Genomic DNA, 24,428 nt, shown 5'->3' with positions numbered 1-24,428 from the left:
TGGAGCTCCCTGGGATATGCGTTGCAATCAGAAAGTGGCTGGAAGCTCTCGCCCACTGCCATATTCTTATGGCTTCATGACATAAGGGGTAAGATTTGGTCCCTCCTTGTTTGTTTATGTACCAGACCATGGACATGTTGCCCGACTGGACAGCAATCGTTCCGGACAGATGGAGTGGATGGAAAGCTTGCAACGCCAATAGCACCACTCAACTCCGGGACATTGATATGCAAGTTGACCTCTACATTTGACCACGTGCCTTGGACTGACTTTCCCTGGAAGTGACCCCCCCCCCCCAATCAGGGAAGCATCCGTTGTCACGGTGGCACTGGGCTGGAAAGCCTGGAAGGGGTGACACCAAAGATTTTCGTCTGTACTCATCCACCAGAGGAGATCTTGCTTGCAAGTGTTGGTGATGAGAATCTTTGAGCTCAGGGGGTGAAGACTGGGTATCCACTGGGCCTGAAGGAGCCATTGTAGTAATCTCATGTGCAATCTAGCCAGGAGAACAATAGGGATGGCAGTCATAGACCCCAGGGCCTGCAGAACTTCCCTTGCAGACACCTTTCTTCGACAAACTTGCGCCCTTAATCTCTGAAGCCTGTGAAGAGGGAGAGATCAGACTTGACTGGGTGTTGAATATTGCTCCTATGAATTCCAATTGTTGTGAGGGCTGAAGGCTGGATTTCTCCCAGTGTATGGTGATGCCCAGTGACTCCACTAGAACTAGGGTGTAGTGGAGGGCCCTGACCAGTAGATGCTTGGTGGGGGTGGAGAGGAGCCAATTGTCTAGGTACAGAAACATCTGGAATCCCTGAAGTCTCAGATGAGCTGTTACCACTGCTAGGCATTTCGTGAACACTCTGGGGGCCGTTGAGAGGCCGAAAGGCAGGGCTCTGAATTGGCAGTGATGGGCTCCCAACCGGAAACGAAGGGGGCTCCTGGAGCACTTGTCCATCTTGATTTGGTAATACGCATCCCGCAGATCTAATGAGCACATCCACACACCCTCATGCAGAAAGGGGAGAATGGATTGAATCGTGACCATGCGGAACTTGGTCTGAACTACCGATTTGTTTAGTTGGCTGAGATCCAGAATGGGCCTTCAGTCCCCGTTCTTCTTTGGCACCAAAAAGAATCTTTAGTAGAACCCTGATCTGCACTGGTCTGGGGGGACCTGTTGGATGGCTCATTTTTGACATAGCTTTCATAGCGGACATAGAGGGATTTCGGAGGCCTTGGATAAGATATTAGGGTAATGTGGTAGCCTCTGGTAATGATTCTCTGCACCCACTGATCATTTGTAACAGAGAGCCAAGGCAGCTTGGTGCAGAGAAAAACATGCCCCGACTGCTTTCAGAGGAAAGCAATCGGGCAGCACTTCAGGAGCGCTGATACGGTCTATCAGAGAAGGAATCTCTGGAGCCCTGGTTCCGGGGACCCCCTCTGCTCCAAAAGGGGCGTCTTCCATTATTGGAACCCCCTCTGCCTCTGGGGGAGTCCTCACCATGTGCATCATGGAAAGGACCTTGAAACTTCTTGTGTCACATCTTCCTACTCCTCTGGTTCCTGGAGAAGGAATGCTGAGGTTTGGAAAAGCGTAGGCCCATGGCAGACAAGGTCTTCCTGTCTTGCTCGCACCTGGCTAATGTATCCTTGACCTTAGCACCGAACAGAGCTGATGGTTCAATAGGGGCATTTAAAAAGGAAGACTTGAAGGAGTCCGCGAGGTCACAAATATGCATCCATGCATGGCATCTCATGACTACGCCTGCACCCACAGCTCTAGCCACTCCTTCAGTCGCTTGGGACAGCAGCTTCATGGACGAATTGGATATGGACTCTAGCGTGGCAAGTTGGGAAGCAACTTTATCACGTGCTCCATCCGAAACTTGGCCCGTGAGGGTCCCGGAGAGTTCGGAGATAAGATCTCTCTAGAGCCTCGTAAAATGTGCCAAAAAGTTCAGAGACCTGACTGCAAAGGTCGCTGATGCAAAAACTCGCTTCCCTAACCTGTCCACTGCCTGGGACTCTCTGTTGGGTGGGTGGACAGCAGGACTCTCTTCCGCAAGGTCCTTTTTCGGGGCTGCTGCCACCACCATAGCGTCCACTGGCAAACTTCTAGACCAATGGGGTTGATCCTCTGCAGGGAAGAGTACCTTGCTGATCTCCTGGGGATGGCCTCAACAGTGTCTGGGTTCTTCCACACCCACTGCACTATGAGCTTAACCAACTCATCGGCAGGGGGGAGTCATCCAAGAAGTAGAGGGCTGAGAGCAAAAAGCCTGCAGGAATACAGATTACTCTTAGAGGGCTTCCAGTCACATCTCCGTTTCAAGATTTCCAGGATGTCTCCAAAGGAAACATCATCAGGGGGTGACCATGGGGATCCTTCCCCATCATTGTAGTCCGTATCTTCCATGAGGGACTCCTCTGGGGAGTCCATGTGTTTCCTCTTACACGCCAGTTTCCGAGGGGGTTCTTCGGTGGTAGCATCCAAAGAAGACTCAGAAAGGGAAATACCCTGGACAGGGGTTTCCTGGGCCTTGTGCTCTCGGAGTCCTGGGAGGGTGGCCTTTGACAGCTGCGGCTCAGAAGTAATTGGAGGGATGACGGACATTGGAGGACTGCTAGAAGCAAACCACCTTCTCCATCACCTGGAAAACGGGCCCACCCGAAGAGGAGTAGGAGCCCAGAACCGAAGAAGACAAAAATTGGAACCGGAGTCACACCCTGCTCCACACAGTCTGCCCCTGAGGACGGAGCCTCAAGCAAACTTGGGGCAGCAGTCACCCTCTGACCCGAAGCCAGGACCGACAACACAATCGGAACCGGGACTGGAACCGGAGGTTCCACTCCCAAGCATGAGCTTGAGGAAGGGTGGGTTCTGACAGAACCAACACCCAAAGGAGCCTCCGACACTGTCAATGTCGGCAATGAGGAAGGGGGGTCCTCTCGAAAACATTGGATTTATGAGCCTTGGATCCAAGGAAGGAGAGTATGTAGGGGTCGCTGGTGTAATAGACACAAAACCTGGAGTGGGATGGGGTCTAGGCAAATTTGAAATTTCCCTGGCGATCAGCAGCTGGTCAAAAAGGCGCACCACATCCAATTCTGAAAGGCTCCTGGTGGCTCTTACCGATGCTCCTAAGGGGGAATCAGGCTGGTCCAAAAGGGGGCTGCAGGCTTGTCCGACAAAAGGGTCCGCAGACGAGCACTGGGTCCGTGTTGTATCACAGAATGGCACTGACGATTCCAGCTTAGAAACCGGCAACAAAGGAATGGTTGGAACAGAGAACGGGCTCGGAGCCGCGGTCACAACAGGGGTGGATGTCAAGAACGGCTCCGAAGTTGTTGGAACTGACATCGGACCAGAGATGGTCGACGGTGCCGAGATAGAGGCAAACTGATCGGAACAGAGGTAGTAGATGGCGCTGTAGTCATCGGGGCTGTGGTAGGCGCCAACGAGGCGACCTCGGTATGCTTCACTGGAGCCGAACTTGGAGCCGAGGTAGTTGGACCTGAGGAGGCAGTACGGTGCTTGGAGGAAGACTTTTGGGCCTTGTGCGCTTTTACCCCTGTCAACAACTGGTGAACAGGGATCAGAGAGAGGACGTTTCTTGTCCACAGAAGGAGGGGATGAGACCTCCATCTCAGAAATAGCCTCGGAAAAAGGCGATGAAAGCAGGCCCTTCAGGATCAATTTATTACGAAGCTCATTCAGCGTCTGCTGATTGAAGCTAGCACAAATATCGCATGGGGGTTTTGCTGACAAATGCGGAACCCCCAAACAGTACACACACTTTTCATGAAGGTCGTTATTCGGAAGTTTACCACTGCAAGAAGAGCAATGTTTAAACCCTGTAGTTCCCTTCTTCTCAGACATAATAGCGAACATACACACACAAAAGAAAGAAGGAGTTAGGAAAGTGAAGAAAGAGGAAATACCAACAATGGTAATGGGATACCACAAGGGTAGAAAGGCCAATACAAACAATGGTACGAAAGGGATACCTGTGGGTAGAGGTAGAGCTGAGTGTAGAAAGATACCAAAGAACTAGTAACGAACAAGAAAACATTCCACAAAAACTTGTAAATTTATCAAGATAAATCACTTAGCTGGAGAGCTTGGTGAAACGCTGCTATATGGCTGCATGGCAAACGAGATCTGAGATAACTGAGTGAAGGACATTGTGGGTAGCAGCTTAGCTCAAGAGTTTTTGGTGCATGCAAGCTTGGTATAAGGCCAACTCGGTTCCGAACCCATCAGTGATGAATAGGAAGAAGATTAACAACTTCAGATTGAAGGGCTCCACTGCCATGAGGGCCTGTAATTCAGACACTCTTCTTGCTGAAGACAGCTGTTTTCCAATAAAGGAATTTCAACTCTGCAGTTGCAGCTGGCTCAAAGGGAGGGGGAGTGAGCTTTTCCAATACAAAGTTAAGGTCCCAGGCTGGAGTAGGGGCTCTCCTGGGGGGGTCTTAAATTTTTGGCCCCTCTAAGGAATTGCTTTAGCAGGGGGTGATGGAAGAGGATTGGCTCAGTATTATAATGTGCTGAAATGGCAGAGGCATGAATTTTAATTGACGAGAAGGATAGGCCCTTGTGGAGCATTTCTGTTAAGTACTGAAAAATATGAAGTAAGCTGGGCACCGTTGTGTCCATCCCCTGAGTCTGGCTCCAGGAACAGTATATTTTCCACTTTTCAGCATATGATTTTCTGGTACTAGGCCTCCTTGCCTCCAGAATGACATTTAGCACCTGCTTACTGGAGGATGCTATTGGAGAGCTCAAGGAATTAGCCAGGCTGCAAGGTTCAGGGTTTGAAGCTGAGGGTGCAGAACCTGGCCTGCCTGCTGGGACAGCAGGGAAGGGGTCCGAGGCAGGTGCCATGGTTCCAGCGCAATAGGGGGTACCAGTGCTGGCGTGCCAGTCTGGTGCAATCAGTATTGTCCTTGGCTTGTCCTATTTGATCTTTTGCAAAACCTTCAAGAGGAGAGGCAGAGGGGGAAAGGCATAAGCAGAAAGGCTTTCCCAGGTAAAGGACAGGGCATCCACTTTTCAAGCTCGACTGTGGGGAGTCCTTGTGCAGAATTTGTCCAATTGGTAGTTCTGAGGGGAGGCAAACAGGTCTACCTCTGGAGTCCCCCATTTGTTCCTCAAGAGGTTGAATATTTTTGGTACCAGTTTCCATTCGTGTGGGTCCATGAGATTTCTGCTTAGGTCGTCTGCCAGTGAATTTAGCTTGCCTGGCAGGAATTGAGCTTGTAGGTGCACTTGGTAGCTCAAGGCTGTGTTCCACAGAGCCATGGCTAGTCTGCACAGAGCCATGGCTAGTCTGCAGAGAGGATACAAGTGGATTCCCCCCGCTTGTTTATGTACCACATAAGTGTGGTGTTGTCTTCACCAATAGTTGTCCTGGAAGAATGCGGTCTTTGAAGACGGTCATGGAATTCTGTACAGCTAACATTTCTTTTTCGTTGATATGCAGGTGCATCCGTCTCGGGTTCCATTTGCCCTGAATGCACTGCCCTGCCAAGTGAGCCCCCCATGCATAGTCTGATGCATCTGTTAGTGTTTGGGCGGCAAGGGGTAGAGTGAAAGGGAGCCCCTTGTTGTGGTAGCAGGCCTCTGTCCACCAAAGGAACTCTCTCTTTATACAAGGAATGACAGGAATAATTGATTCCAGGTCCTGAGAATGTCGACACCATAGGCATTTTAGATACCATTGTAGTTTCCTCATATGCAGTCTTGCATCTGGAATAAGTAGAATGCAAGAGGCCATGAACCCCAGGGCTTGCAGAATTTTCCTTGCAGATAGCTGGGTCTTTGTGGCCAATAGTTTGAAGTAGGTTGTCAAACAAACTTGTTTCTCTGGAGTGAGGAAAGCCATCTGGAAAGTTGTGTTCAAGCTTGCTCTCTGGAATAGAATCTGTTGGGCTGGGTACTGGGTGAAATTTCTTTTTGTTTATGGTGTACCCCAGTGAGGTTAGAAAGTTTCTTTACGAATGCCAAATGTTTTAATAGCAAGTCCTGGCTTTCTGCCTGAATCAGACAATCGTCCAAGTATGGGTATATATGAATATTTCTCTGCCTGCAAAATGCAATGGCTGGAGCTAGACACTTTGTGAATATCCTGGGCGCAGTAGATAGTGCATGGAGCCTGCCCTGAAGTGTAGGTATTTCCTGCAAGATTCCCTTATTGGAATGTGCAGGTAAGCTTCCTTTAAGTCTAAGGTTGCCAACCAGGCATCTTTGCCTAGCATAGGAAGCAGCTGTTGAAGTGTTAGCATTTTGAATTTTGGGATTACCAGAAAGGTGTTTAGAATAGAGAGGTCCAAGATAGGATGCCAGGAGCTGTCTTTTCTGGGTACCAGGAAAAGTCTTTAATAAAAACCTTGTCCCCTTTGTTCTACTAGGACAGGTTGAATAGCCCTGATACTTAGAGAGAGAACCTGCTGTTGGGCCTCCGCCCACTGATTTGGAGGTAGGTCTGGCCAACCGTTTGGAGTTGGTAGGGTGTGGAAGTGGAATCTGTATCCTTAGGAAACTATACTCAAAACCCATTTGTCCTGGGTAATGAGTTCCCAGTTTTTTGCATGCAGGGCGAGCTTTCCTCCTAAGGGAGCAGACAGTTGAGCAGGACTTGGAAGGGTTAAGGTTAAGTTATTGTGCCATTTTTCCGTATGGGGTGGCTTACTAATCCCTGCTTTGGAAATGGGAGCCCCCCACTGCTTAGGCCTGTGCGTAGCCTGAGACTGTAACCTAGGTGGTCTGCTGTTCCTGTGTTTGGACTGAGAAGGCCTGGAAGAGACTGGAAAAGACCAATTCTTTGAAGGCCAATGCCTACTAAATCTGGGAGGCTGTACTTGTAGGAAATCTTTAACAGTTTGCATAGATTTAGCTTTTTCCTCTATCCTTTTGAGGAGGACTTCTGCATTGTTGCCAAACAGGTGGTCTCGATTTAAGGGAGCATCCAGTAATTTAGCTTTAACATGATCTGGCAAGTTTTGCTCCTTAAGCTAAGCATGCCTTCTAAGTACAGACCCAGTGACAGCAGCCCTGCACGATGCTTCTAAAGAGTCAAAACCACATTACAAAGTATGTTTACCAACTTTCTGCAGAATGCATTAAATCCTGTAATTCTTTGTGTTCATCACAGTCAGAAATCAACATAATTTTCTGTTTAAGTAGTCCCATAATATACTGCTGGTACTTTAACATATGAAACTGGCAATTTAAAGTCCTAATGGCCAAAGTAGCAAAAGTGTATACCTTCTTACCCAATCTGTCCAAGGCTCTAGAATCTGTATCAGAAGGGGTAGGATTTTTGGCAGGCGTAGCCTTAATGCCTTTTGGTCCTTGGGAAATGGTCTCTGGATCCGCAGTAGGATTCTTGAAGAGGAACTTGTGAGAGTCAGGTACTCTGTAATACTGGTCAGGTTTCCTGGGAGCTAGAGGTAAGGTGTCTGGGAAAAGGCTAGATTCCAAGACAGCATCATCTGTAACATCCAGAACAGAAGGGATAGCTAAAGACCTGTGTTGAGGAAGGAGTAAGAATTCCCTAAGCCTCTTTTTGGAGTCAGAGTAATCCTGGCTTTCCCAGCGGAAATGCTCCCTAACAGTGTGCAAGGTTTCACCAAAAGAAAAATCTTCTGTGGGGGGGGGGGCAGAGGGAATGGAATCATCTGCATCAGAATCCTCTTAGGTAGATAAGGGAAAATCCTGGTAATCAGAAGGAACAGAAATATCAGATTCCTGATCAGAAGACTCAGAAGGAAAATCAGTTCTAGGTCTCTTGGGGGGGGGGGGGGCTGGTTTCCCCTAATTAAGGTAATAAGGTCTTCAGCCATTCTAAGCATTTGTTTTTTAGGCATATGGGCCTGAGCATGCAGTTTGGACATCGGTTTTCTAGGTGTGGTGTGAATTTTAGGCCTGGATGAAGAAGATGGCGTCTGTTTAAAATGCAAGTCTGTAGGCCTGAATACACCCTCAGAAGCCGGTGCCTGCACAGCGGCTCCGGACCCATCCAAGGTAGAGACATCTGCAGGTTCCATAGTCAAAGAAGCATCTCGCGGCATACCGGACTCTGAATGGGTCTCAGTAGTGGCCTGCGAATCTGAAGTAGCGGTTATCAGGGGCTACGAAAGCACCTCACTGAGTCCCGGTGGACTGGCGATTAGCTTAACGGAAGCGTCATCGGCAGTTTTGGACCTATGCAGTCTGTCTCTGTCTTTATCCTTACGTTTTTTTTCTGAAGATCGGTAGTCGGATGGCTTAACAAAGCCATTTCAGAGTACTGATACAGAGTACCAAAATAATGTGCTGCAAAGATAGCCCGACGACGAATAGTTCGGGGGTTGAACAAGGCACAAAACCGACAGCGAGGGACGTCGTGGTCAGGGCCTAAGCAGGGAATGCAGTACGAATGAAAATCTTTATGAGGTATTTGCTTTCCACAGGTAAGACAATTGTTAACTTTTACTGACATTGGTTGGAGCAAGAAAAAAGATACCCAGAGGGGTATTTACCTTTTTGATGACTTCGGTTCTGAAACTCGAAAATGAAAATTTCAAGAGTCGGCCGACCGGCACTTGCAAACTGCTTCTGCTTCGGGCACTGCATGGCAAGTAAGACTGATGTAATGGAGTCAGCTGCATGTTTTATACCCCTGACTACCTGATGTCATGGAAGAAGAGACAGCATCCCACGGAGGAATCCAAGACTCTGGTATTCAGGCCGGCTAAGGGCTACCTGCAGGCAGATAACCTAAATGTGATGACTGCAACAGTGAAACATGAAGTACATCAGCCATGTAAAGAAATGAGCTTCTCTGAGATATTTACAACATTTTCAGTGCTTGCACTGGAGTAGAACCTTGGATCCAAGGGGACTTCCTAAAGGATTGAATATTTACCTTTACAAAAAAAAATACAGTTAATGACCAGAAAATTATACAGATGAACTGCATCCCATTGTTCAGAATACAAGTAATCCAGCAAACAGTGACAGAAAAGCAGTAAAAGTACAGTTTTGTACCTACCATAAATGTAGATGTTCGAAGATCCACATTGCTGCAGTCATAACCTGTGGGGTAGTCCGCTGTCCTCGGTCGGCCCGAATACCAAAGTGTTAGGCTCTTGTCGGCCATGGCGCTCAGATCTGACGTCAGTACGCCGTAGTACTAAAGCGCATGACCGACGCCATATCCTCAGTCTTTCTTGCCCCAGATGTCAGAAGGCCTTAAAAAGAAAGGCCATAGTCAAAAATGGAAAAACACCCAATCACCCATGTAGAAACAATATTTACACCACAAACCACACAAACACCCCAAACTACAGAGGGGAAGGAGGGAGGGTAAATTGGACTGCAGCAATGTGGATCTTCGAACATCTACATTTATGGTAGGTACAAAACTGTACTATGTTCTTCATCTCACATTGCTGCAGTCATAACCTGTGGGTAGAATCCCAAAGCAAAGGTAAAGGGAGGTTGGCAAAATCATAAAGCATTGGGAGCTGCTAACATGCCCTGTAAAACTGCAGTGGCAAATCCAGCCCTAGATTTGGAATAAAGAGGAGATGGTAATGTTTAGAAAAGTGTGCACTGAACTCCAAGTAGCTGCCTCCAAAATATCCTTAGTAGCTACTCCCTTAAAAGCAGTAGAAGTGGCAGTCGCCCTAGTGGAATGAGGTCTGATTCCAGCCGGAACCTCCTTACCATGATGAGAATAACAAAAAGCAATACAATGGCCAATCCACTTAGAAATAGTTTGTTTTGAAACAGGTTTCCCCTGAGAACCCAAAGCAAAAGAAATAAACAACTGTTGAGACTGCCGGAACCCTTTGGTTCTGCTCAAATAATAACGTAACTGCCTGTGAATATCCAAAGAGTGCAAATATTTTTCCCCTTTATTTTGGGGATCAGCATAAAATGTAGGCAAATGAATAGATTGGTTTAATGCCACATTAGAAACAACCTTAGGCATAAAAGTAGGGTTAGTACGAAGGGATACCCTATCCTTATGAAAAATCAGGAAGGGCTCAACTGCCATTAGAGCCTGTAATTCAGATACCCTTCTAGCAGACGTAATGGCCAACAAAAAAGCAGTCTTCCAAGACAAAAACTTCAACTCCGTATCAGCTGCAGGTTCAAAAGGAGGTAAAGTGAGCTTTTCCAACACAAAATTGAGATCCCAGGAAGGAGTAGGAGCTCTACGTGGGGGTCTTATGCTCTTTGCCCCTCTAAGAAATTGCTTAAACAAAGGGTGAGAGAATAAAGGTGGGTCACAGTCATAGTGAGCAGAAATGGCTGCAGCATGAACTTCTACAGAGGAGAAAGACAAACCCTTGTCTAAAAATTCTGTAAGATACTGAAGTGAAACACTCAAATTAGGCACAGAGACATCAAAGCTCTTCGTTTTGCTCCAAAGAAAAAATCTCCTCCATTTATCAGCATAAACTTTCCTGGTACTAGGCCGTCTGGCCTCCAAAATGACATTCAAAACTTGTTGAGGAAGCTGCGACCCCCCCCAGGGTCTAAAACAGAATATGCCAAGCTGTCAGATGCAGGGACTGAATCCTGACATTGCGGAAATGATTGCTTGCCTGGGACAAAAGGTGTGGAACTGCTGGCAAAGGCCAAGGAGACTCCTGCACTAAACTCCTCAGCAGAGGGTACCAGTGCTGACGTGGCCAATCCGGAGCTATTAGAATCATACAAGGCTTGTCCTGTCTGACCTTCAAGAGCACCTTGGGAAGAAGAGGCAGAGGAGGAAAGGCATAGACGTGAAGGTTGTTCCAACTGAATGATAGAGCATCCACTTTCCAAGCTTTTGGGTGAAACAGCTTTGTGCAAAACTTTGGCAGTTGGAAATTTAGTGGAGAAGCGAACAGATCTATGTCTGGAGTTCCCCAAGCCACCGTCAACTGTTGAAATACATGAGGATCCAATTTCCACTGTGGGGATCCACCATCTGTCTGCTCAAAACATCTGCTAAGGAGTTCTGTGCTCCGGCAGAAACCTTGCCTGAAGAGTGAGGTGCAAACTGAGAGCAGTCTCCCACAAAATCATAGCTTGCCTGCAAAGAGAGGGTGAATGGGTTCCCCTTGCTTGTTGATGTACCACATGACTGTTGTGTTGTCTGTTTGAATCAACACCTGTCCTGGTTGAAGTAGATCCTTGAAAGCCATCAGGGCAAATTGGACTGCTAACATCTCCTTCATGTTGATATGCAAATGTTGAAGTCTGGGAGGCCACGTGTCTTGAACCCATTTCCCATTGAAGTGTGCTCCCCAAGCCATGTCTGAGGCATCTGTCATTAAGATCCGACTCGCCTCTGGTCGGGTCACAGAGAGTCCCTTGTTTAGGTGACATTCCTGAGCCCACCACAAGAATTCCCTTTGGATGCAAGGTATTATCTGAATGACAGTGCCCAAATCATGGCAGTGTTGAGTCCATACGCTTTTGAGATACCATTGTAGCTTCCTCATATGCAGTTTGGCATTGGGAAGCACCAGAATACAAGATGCCATGAACCCCAAGGCCTGAAGGACTGTCCTTGCAGTCAGCCTGGACCGTAGAGATAATTGTTGGAAGTAAAGGGCAAGAGTTCTTTGTTTGCCCGGGGTCAAAAACGCCATCTGAGAGGCTGTATTCAGTGTCACACCCAGAAAGCACATGTCCTGAGAGGGTACTAGACTGGACTTTGTTTCATTCACAGAATACCCTAGGCACCTTAACACTGTCATAACATACTGAAGATGGTGAAGTAACTTGACTTTGTCTTGAGCAAGAATCAGGCAATCGTCCAAATAAGGATAAATTTGTATCCCCCTTAGTCTTAAGAAGGCTATCACCGGAGCCAGGACTTTTGTGAACACCCTGGGCGCAGTAGATAAGCCAAAGGGCAATGCAGAGAATTGATAATGAAAAGTGCCAGTCCGAAAACGCAGGAACCTCCTGCAGCTGGGCCTGATAGGAATGTGAAGATAAGCCTCTTTGAGATCCAGAGTTACCATCCAGTGATCTTTGCCTAGCAGTGGCAGAAGCTGTTGCAAAGTTAACATCTTGAATTTGGGAATGTCCAGGTATGTGTTGAGAATAGACAAATCCAGAATTGGCCAAGTGTTTCCTTTCTTTGGTACCAGAAACAGGCGAGAATAAAATCCTAGGCCCACTTCTGACGGAGGGACCCCCTGGATAGCCCCCATTTTTAAAAGTAAAGAAATCTGCTTGTGAGCCTCCAACTTTTGCTGAGGAGGAACATCTGGCATGCCTTTGAAAGGAGGCAAGGTGTGAAAATAAAACTTGTAGCCTCGGTCTATAATATCCAACACCCATTTGTCCTGGGTGACTAAAAGCCAATTTTGCCTGAAAAGTGCCAACTTTCCTCCCAGAGGAGCTGCCAGACAGGAGGGATCTGGCAGCTGGAGATACAGGTCATTGGGTCTGTTTACGAAAGGCTGACCCCTGCCCTCACCAAGATTGTGCAGGGGAACTCCAAGTTCTAGGCCTGAAAGAACCCTGAGCATGAGCTCTGCCCTACCACGTCTAGATCTGCCCCTAGACTGTAAATCAGAAGAAGGATAAGCCCATCCCTTAGCAGGCCAATTTCTGCTAAACTTAAAAAATCCTTAACTGTCTGCATGGACTTAGCTTTGTCTTCCATTTTCTTCAAAACTGACTCCACAGGAGAACCAAACAGAACTTCAGATTGAAGGGGAGCATCCAAAATCCGAGCTTTAACATGCTCTGACAAGTTCTGATCCTTAAGCCAGGCGTGCCTACGAATAACTGATCCAGTGGCAGCCACCCTAGAAGAAGCCTGAAGAGCATCAAAACCACACTGCAAAGAATGCTTACCCACCTGATCAGAGGCATGAACTAAATCTTGCAATTCCTTACAATCTACGCCCTCTGCCAAAGCATCTACCTTAGATTTTAACTGACTTAGGAGAAAATTCTGGTACTTCAGCATATGAAACTGGCAATTCAAAGCCCTCATCGCTAGAGTGGAAGAGGTATACACTTTTTTACCCCACCTATCCAAAGCTCTAGAATCTTTATCCAGAGGAACTGGATTCTTTACAACAGAAGCCCTGACACCCTTAGGTCCCTGGCTAATAGTTTCCGGGTCAGCTCTTGGGCTCTTATACAAGTATTTATGAGCCTCTGGCACTCTGTAATACCTGTCTGGCTTGACCGGGGCAGGAGGCAAAGAATCAGGATTAAGGGAAGCTTCAGAGAAAACATCCTGAACAACATCCAAAACAGGGGGAATAGCCAAGGGCCTATGCTGTGGTAAAAACAAAAATTCCCTAAGTCTCTTCCGAGAATCTGAGAAATCCTGCCCTTCCCACTTAAAATGCTCCCTCATGGAGTGCAGGGTTTCAGAAAAGGAAAAATCCTCTGGAGGGGAAGCAGAAGGACTAGAATCCTCTGCATCTGAATCAGAATAAGGAGGAAAATTCTGAATGTCTTCAGCCGAAGACTCTGAGTAATCTGAAGAATGCTCCAATCCTTCCACCTCTGGCTCCACCCTAGGCCTCTTATCTGGAGGGAGCATAGAACCCCTGATTAAGGTAATCAAATCCTCTGCCATTTTCAACATATGTTTTTTAGGTACAGAACCTGCAGAACTAGGGCTGACGCCAGAGGAAGACAAACCAGGCCTGACCTTGGAAGGTGCCTTAGAGACAGAAGTAGAAGGCCTAACCACCTTATGCAAAGAAGGGACTACAGAGACCTGAGAGGCCCCCTCAGCCTGACCCGACTCCTGAGAGGCCACATCCTGCAAAATTAAAGGCTCCCCCTGAGACTCAGCTGAAACCTTGGCTGGATCCACAGATTCCACCGTAGTTTCTAAAGAACCGGCGTCCGTAACGGACGACTCATCCTGCTTGGACTTTAACGATTTTTCCTTGCGCTTCTTAGCGGTAGCGGGTGTTGGAGGATCTGACGGCATATTGTAGTTACACCGCTTACCGAAGACAAGTCTAGCACAATCTAACCTGCGTTTAATGGTGCGCTTATTAAATCTAGCACAAAAGTGACACCCGACTACGTCATGCTCAGGCCCCAAGCAAGGAATACAGAGAGAGTGGTAATCCCTATGAGGTATCCGTTTCCCACAAGAAATACAATTATTCACTTTTTCTGACATCCGGATTTAACTGAGGCAAAAGACAAAAATATTCCCCAACGGGGTACTTAGCCCAACTTGGTCTTCGGTCTGAAACTCAAAATACGAAAATTTCAGGACGCCGAACGGCACTTGCAAACGCTGCTTCTGCTTCGGACCATGCGGCAAGAAAGACTGAGGATATGGCGTCGGTCATGCGCTTTAGTACTACGGCGTACTGACGTCAGATCTGAGCGCCATGACCGACGCCAGCCTAACACTTTGGTATTCGGGCCGACCGAGGACAGCGGACTACCCCACAGGTTATGACTGCAGCAATGTGAGATGAAGAACATCAGGATTTAAACTTGGCTAAATTATGCAAACAGAATATAAGCAAATGGGGAAAGGGAAACATGGCATGACAAGAAAACTGGTATCTACACACTACATGGTCAAAAAAAATCTGACCTGTATGAAGGCAAACAAGTTAAAAAGAAAAACAACTTTACCACTGGCAAAACCCCAACAAAGTAGAATGGGACTGCTCAGATGAGTGACCCATCTTAAATGTATGACTGAAAACATTTGCAAAGGGGGCAACTGTTGCAAGAATACGGGTAAAGAGGAGGGGCTAAAATAGCCTGGGGAAAGTTTTATAAACAAAGCATGTGCTAGTATTCATCCTATAGGTGATCAAGATGAAACTCCCAAAAGTGGATACAGGTTTCCAGTCAACTATGAAAACATGTGTTTAAAAGCATACACTAAACAAATCAAAGAAATAAAGTACAAAGTTAGTTCAACATAGGATGTACTGGCCAGGAAAGTGGACTCAAAAGTACAGTTTTGTACCTACCATAAATGTAGATGTCCGAACTGGATAGCATCTGCAGTCATAACAACTGGGTTGTCCTGTCGTCAGGCAGCCCTTCAGTCGGCCGGATTCCAAAGTCCGGGTCCGGCTTCGGCTGATGTCGCACTTCACCCGACGTCATCTCTGTTGGTCTTCGGGTATAAAAGCATCAGCCGACGCCATTTTCCTCAGTGTTTCTTGCCCCAGATGCCAGTAGCTCTCTTGAAGGCTAAAATTTGGATAGATGCCAATGTTTCCAAAAAGATAGATGTAAACACAAAATAAGCATGTATGTACATATATACAAACAAATACACCATAAAAGACTCCCCCCCCCACCAGCTAGCTATTAGGAGGGTAAATACCCTAGGAGTACCACAGAGGGGAAGGAGGGTAGATCCTGACTGCAGATGCTATCCAGTTCGGACATCTACATTTAAGGTAGGTACAAAACTGTACTATGTCCTTCATGGATGCATCTGCAGTCATAACAACTGGGTAGAATACCATAGCCAACTAGGGAGGAGGATAAAAGTAGATTATGGTGTGTTTAGGATCCCTTGCAGTACAGCAGTGTCAAACCCTGCTCGACTTCTGGAATATAGAGGCAAATTATAATGCTTGGCAAATGTATGCACGGAGGTCCAAGTAGCCGCCTCAATAATGTCTTTGGTTGCCACTCCTCGTAAGAAGGCTGTGGTAGTGGCTGTTGCCCTTGTAGAATGAGGTCTTATGTTCTGTGGAATTGGTTTTCCATGGAAGGAGTAACAGAATCGTATGCAATTTCCTATCCATTTGGAGATTGTCTGTTTGGAAATAGCTTTTCCTTCCCTTCCTGTTGCATAGGCTACAAAAAGTTGGTCAGTCTTTCTGCTATTTTTGTTCTGTCCAAGTAGTAGCGTAGCTGTCTATGTACATCCAAGGTATGCAGTATTCTTTCCCTCTGTTTTGTGGGTTGGGAAAGAAGGTAGGTAGGTGGATTGCCTGGTTTAAAGACACTCTGGATACCACCTTGGGCATAAATGTAGGATTAGTCCTCATGGACACTCTATCTTGGTGGAAGATTAGGAAGGGTTGCACTGCCATTAAGGCCTGTAGTTCTGAAACCCTCCTTGCTGAAGTAATTGCCAGTAGGAAAGCAGTTTTCCATGACAGGTGTTGTAGGTCTGCTGTTGCTGCTGGTTCAAAGGGTGATAGTGTCAACTTTTCTAGCACAAAGTTTAAGTCCCAAGCTGGTAATGGTGGTTTCCTTGGAGGTTTTACATTCTTGATTCCTCTGAGGAACTGCCTGAGCAAAGGGTGCGAAAAACAGGTGGATCAAAGCTGTATCCTGCTGAAATAGCTGATGCATGTATCTTGATGGAGGAGTAGGACAGGCCTGAATGAAGAAGTTCGTCCAGATACTCCAGAATGTTAGGCATATCTATGTTTGACACATCTTTTCCTCTTTCCGTACTCCAAATGACAAACCTTTTCCATTCTCCAGCATAGTTCCTTCTTGTTGAAGGTCTGCGTGCTTCAAGAATAATGTCTTTAACTCTTTGGGAAAGTTCTGGATTAGCTGCTGCTATGTGATGTTCCATGCAGTCAGTTGCAACGCTTTTAGGTTTGGATGTATGATGCTGTAGTTGTTCTGAGTTAACATCAAAGGCATCAGGGGTATTGGCCACATATTGTTCCGAGACATGCTCCTCAGCAGTGGGTACCAGTGTTGTCTTGGCCAGTTTGGAGCTATCAGGATTATCCTTGGACGTTCTTCCTTGATTTTTAGTAGTACCTTGTGTATCAAAGGAAGAGGTGGGAATGCATATGCTGTTAGGCCTTTCCAGCTGAAGGAGAGCGAATCCACTTTCCATGCTAGTGGGTGGAATGTCCTTGTGCAGAATTTTTTGAGCTGGTGATTGAGAGGTGATGCGAATAGATCTATCTGAGGCATTCCCCATTTCTTTGAGATGGTCTTGAAGATGTCCGCGTGCAGCTTCCATTCGTGGGCATCCGATGTGGTTCTGCTTAATATGTCTGCTAGAGTATTTTCTTTTCCCGGTACAAATATTGCCTGTAACTGGATGTTGTAGCTAAGTGCCAGGGTCCACAGCTCCAAAGTCATTCTGCATAGGGGGTATGAATGAGTGCCTCCCTGTTTGTTGATGTACCACATGACTGTGGTGTTGTCTGTCCTTATCATCAACTGGCCCTCTTTGAAAAATGGTTTGAACTTTTGGATTGCCAGTTTTACTGCCAGCATTTCTTTTAGGTTGATGTGCAGGTGAAGTTGATCCTGTGTCCACAATCCTTGCACGCATTTGTCCAGCATGTGGGCCCCCATCCCAGATCTGAAGCGCCTGTTGTGATGGTCTGGCTTGCTTGACATCTGCGAAAGGGTAGGCCTGGGTTTGACTGGCATGCCTGAGCCCACCATAGGAACTCCTGTTTTAAGCATGGAATTAGTGGGATTTCTGTTTCCAGGCTGTGTCTGTGCTGGGACCATAAATTCTTTAGGTACCACTGTAGTTTTCTCATATGTAGCCTGGCAAATGGGACCAAGATTATGCATGATGCCATGAAGCCCAAGGCCTGCAGTACTTTTCTTGCTGTTAACTTGTTCAGTTTTGTTAGTGCCAAGAAGTAAAGAGGAAGTTCTTTTTGTTTTTCTGTAGTCAGGAATGCCATTTGTTTTACTGTGTCCAATTCCGCGCCCAAGAATGTCCTTGTTTGGGATGGTATCAGCCTTGATTTTTGTAAATTGACTGTGTATCCCAGTGCTTGTAGCAAGTAAATGACCCTTTGTAAATCTGTTGTCAGCTTGCTTTTGTTGTCCCTTGTAGCAGGCAGTCGCCCAGGTATGGGTAAATTTGAATTCCCTGTAGTCTGCAATGGGCGATTACTGATGCCAGGCATTTTGTGAATACTCTGGGCGCAGTAGATAAGCCAAAGGGCAATGCTGAGAATTGATAGTGCTCTGATCCTGCAAGAAATCTGAGGTATCTTCTGCAGATTGGTCGAATGGGGACGTGCAGGTATGCCTCCTTGAGATCTAGAGTTACCAGCCAAGACTCCTTGCCCAGCATGGGAAGAAGATGCTGTAGGGTCAGCATTTTGAATTTTGGGACAATGATGTATGTATTTAAGGTGACAGGTCGAGAATTGGTCTCCAACTTTTTCCTTTCTTGGAACTAGGAATAGTCTGGAGTAGAACCCCTTTCCTTGTTCTGCTGTTGGCACTCTTTCTACAGCTCTCATGTTTGCTAACTCCATTATCTGGTGTAGAGCCTCTGTTTTTGATTTGGAGGTAGATTTGGCATTCCTCTTTGACTGGTAAAGTGTGGAAGTGGAACCGGTAACCTTGATCTATGGTTTGTAAAATCCACTTGTCTTTTGTTATGTAGTGCCAGTTCTTTGAAAATAAGGTTAACTTTCCGCCTAGAGGAGCTGCTATTTGTTCCCTGGTAGGCGGATTTAGGTTAAGTCACTTTGGTTGTGCTGATGTAGTGGCAGTGGTTGTGTCTGTGGCTCTGTTGTTACCTTGCCACTGTCGGCCTCTGTAGGCACCTCCTCTGGATTGGTTTCTGCCTCTGGAACGCCTATGCCGGCGCCTTTGAAATTTTGTGGAGTCAGGAAAGGACCAATTTTGGCAGGCCAGTTCCTGCTAAACCTTGGGGTTGAACCTGCAAGAAATCTTTAACAGTTTGAACAGATTTTGCCTTTTCTTCCATTTTCTTCATAACCTGCTGGGCAGGTGTACCAAACAAACTTGTCTTATCCATAGGAGCATCTAGCAACTTAGCTTTAACATGATCCGGTAAAGCTTGCTCCTTTAGCCATGCATGCCTTCTTATCACTGTGCCAGTCATGGCTGATCTAAATGAAGCCTCCAGTGCATCATAGCCACATTTTAAGGAATGGTTGCTAACCTGTTGTATGTTATTTACCATTTCTAATACATATTTCTTATCAAGAGATTCATCAGTGGTTAATTTTTTAGTTAACTGATCAAGCATAAACTCTTGGTATTGTATCATGTGAAACTGACAGTTTAAAGCTCTAGCTGAGAGAGTAGCTGAAGTGTAGACTTTTTTACCCCATCTGTCTAATGACCTTGCTTCCCTTTCAGAAGGAATAGGGTTTTTAGCTATGGTCGCGGCTACTGCCTTGGGACCCTGGGATATAGTTTCTGGGTCTGCAAGTGGGGCCTTGTAAAGGTGGTGATGAGTATCTGGCACCCTGTAGAATCTGTCTGGTTTGGCAGGGGCTGGAGGTAAAGAATCTGGAGCGGAACAGACATCATTGAAAGCATCATCCACCACAGAGAGAACAGGAGGTATAGCTAAGGGCCTGTGCTGTAGGAGGTGCAGAAAGGTCCTAAGTCTTTTTCTGGAGTCTGAAAAATCCTGTTGCTGCCATTGGAACTGCTCTCGCATGGCATGTAAGGTTTCGCCAAAGGAGAATTCTTCTGGTGGGGAAGCAGCTGGAATGGATTCTTCAGCATCAGAATCTTCAAAATTGGAGAAAGGAGCCTCTGGCTGGTCAGTTATGTCTGATTCATCAGCAGAATCATCAGAGGACACTGGCTCAGGGCTCTGCCCTAGGTCTCTTCTCTGGGGCTGAGAGGCCCTGTCTGGGTGAGATTGAGATCCTCTAATTAATGAAATTAAATCTTCTGCCAAAGTAAGCATTTGAGAACTAGAAGAGGGCCTGGATGTGGGGTTTAACAGGCACTGTTTTAGTAGTCTTGGCTGCTTTAGCCCTGGCAAGGCCTTAATGGACATGGCTGCTGAGGCCTAGCAGCACCACGTGCTGGGGTAGAGACATCCAAGGGAATGGTGTCTGATAAATCAACCACCGTAGTGGATAAAATTTCTGAGGCCGATTCAAGAGTTGTAGCAGGGCCTCAGTTGTAGGAATAGGTTCAGCTGTACTTTGATCAGTTTTCTCGGTTTCGGCCGAAACCGAGACACTCGCGGTTTGCTTAACCATGGTTTCGTCCGAAACCGCGACCGCGAAAGTGTCGGCCTTTATCTTTGCTTTTGGCAGATTTGGTATTCGGAGGAACCGACGGCATAATGTAGGCAAAATCAGAACCGAAAAACTGTTCTGCAAACTCCGACCGACGCCTAAGCCGCTCGCCGGTTGAAAGAAGCACAGGCCGAACAGGCTGCTACGCCGTGGGCTGGGCCTAAACAAGGCAGACAATAAGAGTGGAAATCTTTATGAGGTATTTGTTTCCACAGGTTAAACAATTATTAACTTTTTCTGACATCGGCTGAGGCAAGAAAGAGTCCCCAACGGGTACTTAGCTTTAGAAGTCTTCAAGTAGTATTCGGTAGAAGTAATCTCTGGATCCGACCGACCGCACTTGCGAACAGCTTCTGCTTCCGGGCCACGCCGCAAGAAAGACTGAGGAAAATGGCGTCGGCTGATGCTTTTATACCCGAAGACCAACAGAGATGACGTCGGGTGAAGTGCGACATCAGCCGAAGCCGGACCCGGACTTTGGAATCCGGCCGACTGAAGGGCTGCCTGACGACAGGACAACCCAGTTGTTATGACTGCAGATGCATCCATGAAGGACATCAGAGCAAGCAATACAGACTTGTGCAGTTTACACCATAATAAACAGTCAAGAAAATATATTAACTAATCACAAATGGTGGTATTGGCAATGAAAAGCATCATCTGTGGAGCACAATGAATACAGATTTGTTCCAATTTAAAGAAGCCTAATTCCAGGCTTCCCAAAAATAAAACTGACAGCCACAAGTGGGACTAGTGCATTCAACTCTATATTCCCAAATCAGGGGTCACTAGATGTTTCATCTGTCAAAGGCCAGAAATTCAAGTCTGGAGCTCTAATGAATTGTGCAAGACTTGGACTTTCATAACATTCAATTCATGCTATCAGCAGTTGAACGGTCAAGTGGTGAGAACAATCTAAACCGTGAATTTCACTAGAAACTACATCAGTAAAAGCTAGGACAATTACAATCCCACCATTCTGATTTCTGACATCTTGCAATATTTCATTTCTGCAGCTCAATGAACTGTTAGTAAAACAGTTTGAAAAGTAATTTACCTCCTGTAACTATTTTACTGATACAAATACAACTGTCAGAAATGTGGCAAAAAACAGAATAAAAGTAGTTTTATGAATACCACTGGAGTTACAAGATCGAGACATGGTAAGAATTCAGAAGCCACAGGAAACTTCACAGTGTGAAGTTGATGATCAAACATCTCAGTCAAGATATTTATGGAGAAGTTTAAAAGTGGCATAGAAAGAACTGTGAGCATTTATACAAGACAAATACTTCAAAGACTAAGAACAACAAACAATTTTTTGACAACTAGAAGAAGACAAGGCAGGAAAATAGACTCCCATGGAAGAGCAACATTTTTTTTTTTACAACCAGTACTGTTGCCGAAAATGGACTCCTTAAGAACCGCTGACAACCAGCACTGTTGCAAGAAAACAGACTCCTTAAGAACTGCTGAGGTTCTCCTCAAGTTGCATTCCCCAAGAGCTGCGGTGCAACAAAAATGGGCACAACAAACAGGAATAGTCACTGTGGACATATGGTCTGTTAAGTAGATTGGGAGGACCGCATGGCTCTTAAGAACTACACTCAAAAGCTGCATTACTTAACTCTTTTTGAACATATATAAATGATTCTACCCAATACAAAACGCCACTGGCACACAAAGTATAGATTCAGTGCAAGCTACCTTCCATAGAACATACATATAAAATTGGAATGGGTGTATATAGCATTACACATACTAATGCTAAGTTACAGTGAGCTGCAGGTCACGTAGTCCATATTCCTTCTAGAAAGGAAATCTGAACAAACATGGAGGCTTGTCGTTCATCCACTGTAGCGGTTTTGTTTAAAAAGCATCCTGACAAACAACACAAATTAAATGTTTCCTGTGTATGACGTGGGCCATGTAATCATTTAATTAGACATGATGCACAAAGATGTCAGCAGTTTTCAATATTCCGTACAAGAAACAAAAAAGGTAAGCAGGTTTATGGGGTGGGTTCAAAGATGGACAACTGGATCAGTGAGCTGTTAATACACAGATTTTTTTCAAGGTCAGGAAGGTAAAAACAATTACAGCAATTGGGAATAGCCTCCCCCACCCTGGTCAGCAACAGTAAGTTTGTATTAGTTGGAATGACATCAAATCCTGTAAGTAGGATGGACATCGGGGGGGCTAGAAAAATGGCCAATGTTTGACTACAATACAGAAACACTTGCTAGATCATACAAACAGAAATCCAAATAATAGTTCACCTGGTATTTCAGGGCATGTCCCAAAAGACCGATCAAATTCTGGGTAAAGCCTGATTTTTTTTTTATTACATTTCCAAAAAGTATCTGCTTAATTTTTTAAATGAAGCACGAAGGCACTTGACTGGTCAGAAATGAAGAAAACAGTTTACGTACTTCCAATTTTCTGTGCTAAACACAGCTGTTAAACAACTAATGCTAAAATGAAAGAACCCATTTTCTGAAAATACATTACATGGTCTGTGGAATTAATACTCTAAACATTCATAAGATCCCTCTGTTCTGGTTGAATATCTCACTCAAACACCCTGAAGTGCAGAATCCCAGAATGAGCTAAGTGAGGAGAAAGCCATTACGGAAAACTGTATGCAACAAATGAATTAGGATTCACAGATTTTGAAACATCTTGAAGGACAAGCCTATGCTGGACTGATAGGTGATTAACAAAGAATACTTTTGACTGCAAAACAGTTAAGTTTTACAAACCTTCAGAATCTTTCTCAAATCCCATAATCCTATCGTCATTGTCCTCAAACTCCAGATCTTGTCCCAAGAGAAGATCGCTCTCAAGGATAATGCCAGCTGTGTTACCCGGCAATCCATCTTCCGAGTCCACTGCAATCAAGTTCAAACAAGTTCTAAGCACAATTTAGGACTTTCAGCAATACTTTTCCAAACAAATTATATGCATCAGAATTGTGAATTGCATGCAGTTTTACTCTGACCATTTAACAAACTGACATCTGGCCATAAGGTTATTGTCGTTTTAGAGAAAGTACTTTTTGCCACTTAAACCAAAGCCTTTTATACGTATGGGTCAGTATTTCAGTAACATTTAAGATGCGGCACAGCTCCATAAAGGCCCTTAATTACTTATTCAAAAAGCCACAACAATGTGCAAATTACTCTAGGACAGCATCTTGCTGCAAATGGCTGGCCACAACACTACAGGACGTGTGCATCAGCCACCTGAGACATTTTTCTTAATGGCTGACACAGCAAACAGCTTCACTTCACATGCTGACTTTAAAACAATGAAAGCATACTGTCTACATAACTGGACAGTTGCTCTTTCTATAAGAACAACATTCAAGATGGTGAAACCATGTAATATATGAAATTCAATATTTAACATGCATGTTATTTGAGCTACAGTAGTTACACTGTTGTTGTGCAATTCTATGGTGGTGATCAATATTACTCTGCTTCAGTGCTCACTTGCGGTAGACCTTCCTGTATTTCACTGTTTCAAAGCTGCGTTGTGGCAGACTTGCCTGCATACAGCTTGTATATTACCCTTTTTTAATGCATCTGACATCATTAAACACTACAGTTCGGACCACTGCATTAGTGAACTTGACCTGCCCAAGCTTTCAGCGTTTTATGCACAACCCGGCTAATACTCCAGCCCACTGCTACACAGTAAAACTCTGAATGCAAATTGGGGGGGAGGGGGGGGTTGGTGAGAGATTGTTCATGTTGAAGGCACACTGGCACACTATTTCCCTGGTGGAGACCAGGGAGACAAGTATAATGCTGCCAGTGGATGGACAGGACAACTTGCGATCACTGATCCATTGCAGAAGTGAGGATTAAGCAGCACAGATGCCCAATGCATATCCCCTCCCTCAGGGTGTTTACCAGGTGTGCTCAAAGGGTTGGGAATTAAACTGAAAACATTTTCTAGTAGCCATATGAAGTTGCCCCAGGTACCTCAGTCTCCTCACCAGCAACTAAGGTGGGACGGAGATAGCCTGGAGGAATTAGAAGGTTTGTCAGATCTAGTTGACAAGGACAGGTCCTAGGAGCAGCTGATAGCATGCTGTAGAGGACTAAAAATGTCAGCAAGTTGGATTTAGTACACATCCAGGCTGGCAGATAACCATCTCATCTCCAAAGTGTCTACAACATCATTTCAAAAATGGAAACAAAGCAGTCTAGGACTTGGCACTCAGTCACCCCCGGTAGATGGCAGAGAACCAAAATGCTAATGACATGGGACAACCCTGTACCCTTTATGAGCACAAGTATTCAGATATTGTACATCCATTCACCATAAAAGCAAGTTAGAAAGACTGAACAGTCATGTTAAGAGGTGAAAGGACAATCTCACGAACTAATCAGAACAAAAACATGGTAATATTTGAACTTCAGCTAAAT

The 24,428-nt window shown here is 45.7% G+C and overlaps 1 protein-coding gene across 3 annotated transcripts in view; it reads right to left on the bottom strand.

Annotated features, from left to right (window-relative positions):
• Positions 1-24,428, bottom strand: part of ZNF513 (zinc finger protein 513) — a 436,233-nt gene that overhangs the window by 317,941 nt on the left and 93,864 nt on the right. For 2 of the 3 annotated variants that reach the window (XM_044061485.1, XM_044061486.1), the window contains exon 2: positions 22,755-22,883. The exons of the other annotated variant lie outside the window; for it this stretch is intronic. In XM_044061485.1, coding sequence (XP_043917420.1) covers positions 22,755-22,883 — 129 coding nt within the window. The remainder of the gene's footprint in view (positions 1-22,754; positions 22,884-24,428) is intronic. 3 annotated transcript variants of the gene reach the window in all.

The sequence above is a fragment of the Protopterus annectens genome, chromosome 2.part0, assembly GCF_019279795.1.
Source record: "Protopterus annectens isolate FY-2018-M chromosome 2.part0, PAN1.0, whole genome shotgun sequence".
Classification (NCBI taxonomy): domain Eukaryota; kingdom Metazoa; phylum Chordata; order Ceratodontiformes; family Protopteridae; genus Protopterus; species Protopterus annectens.
This window is presented reverse-complemented; position numbering and strand designations above follow the sequence as displayed.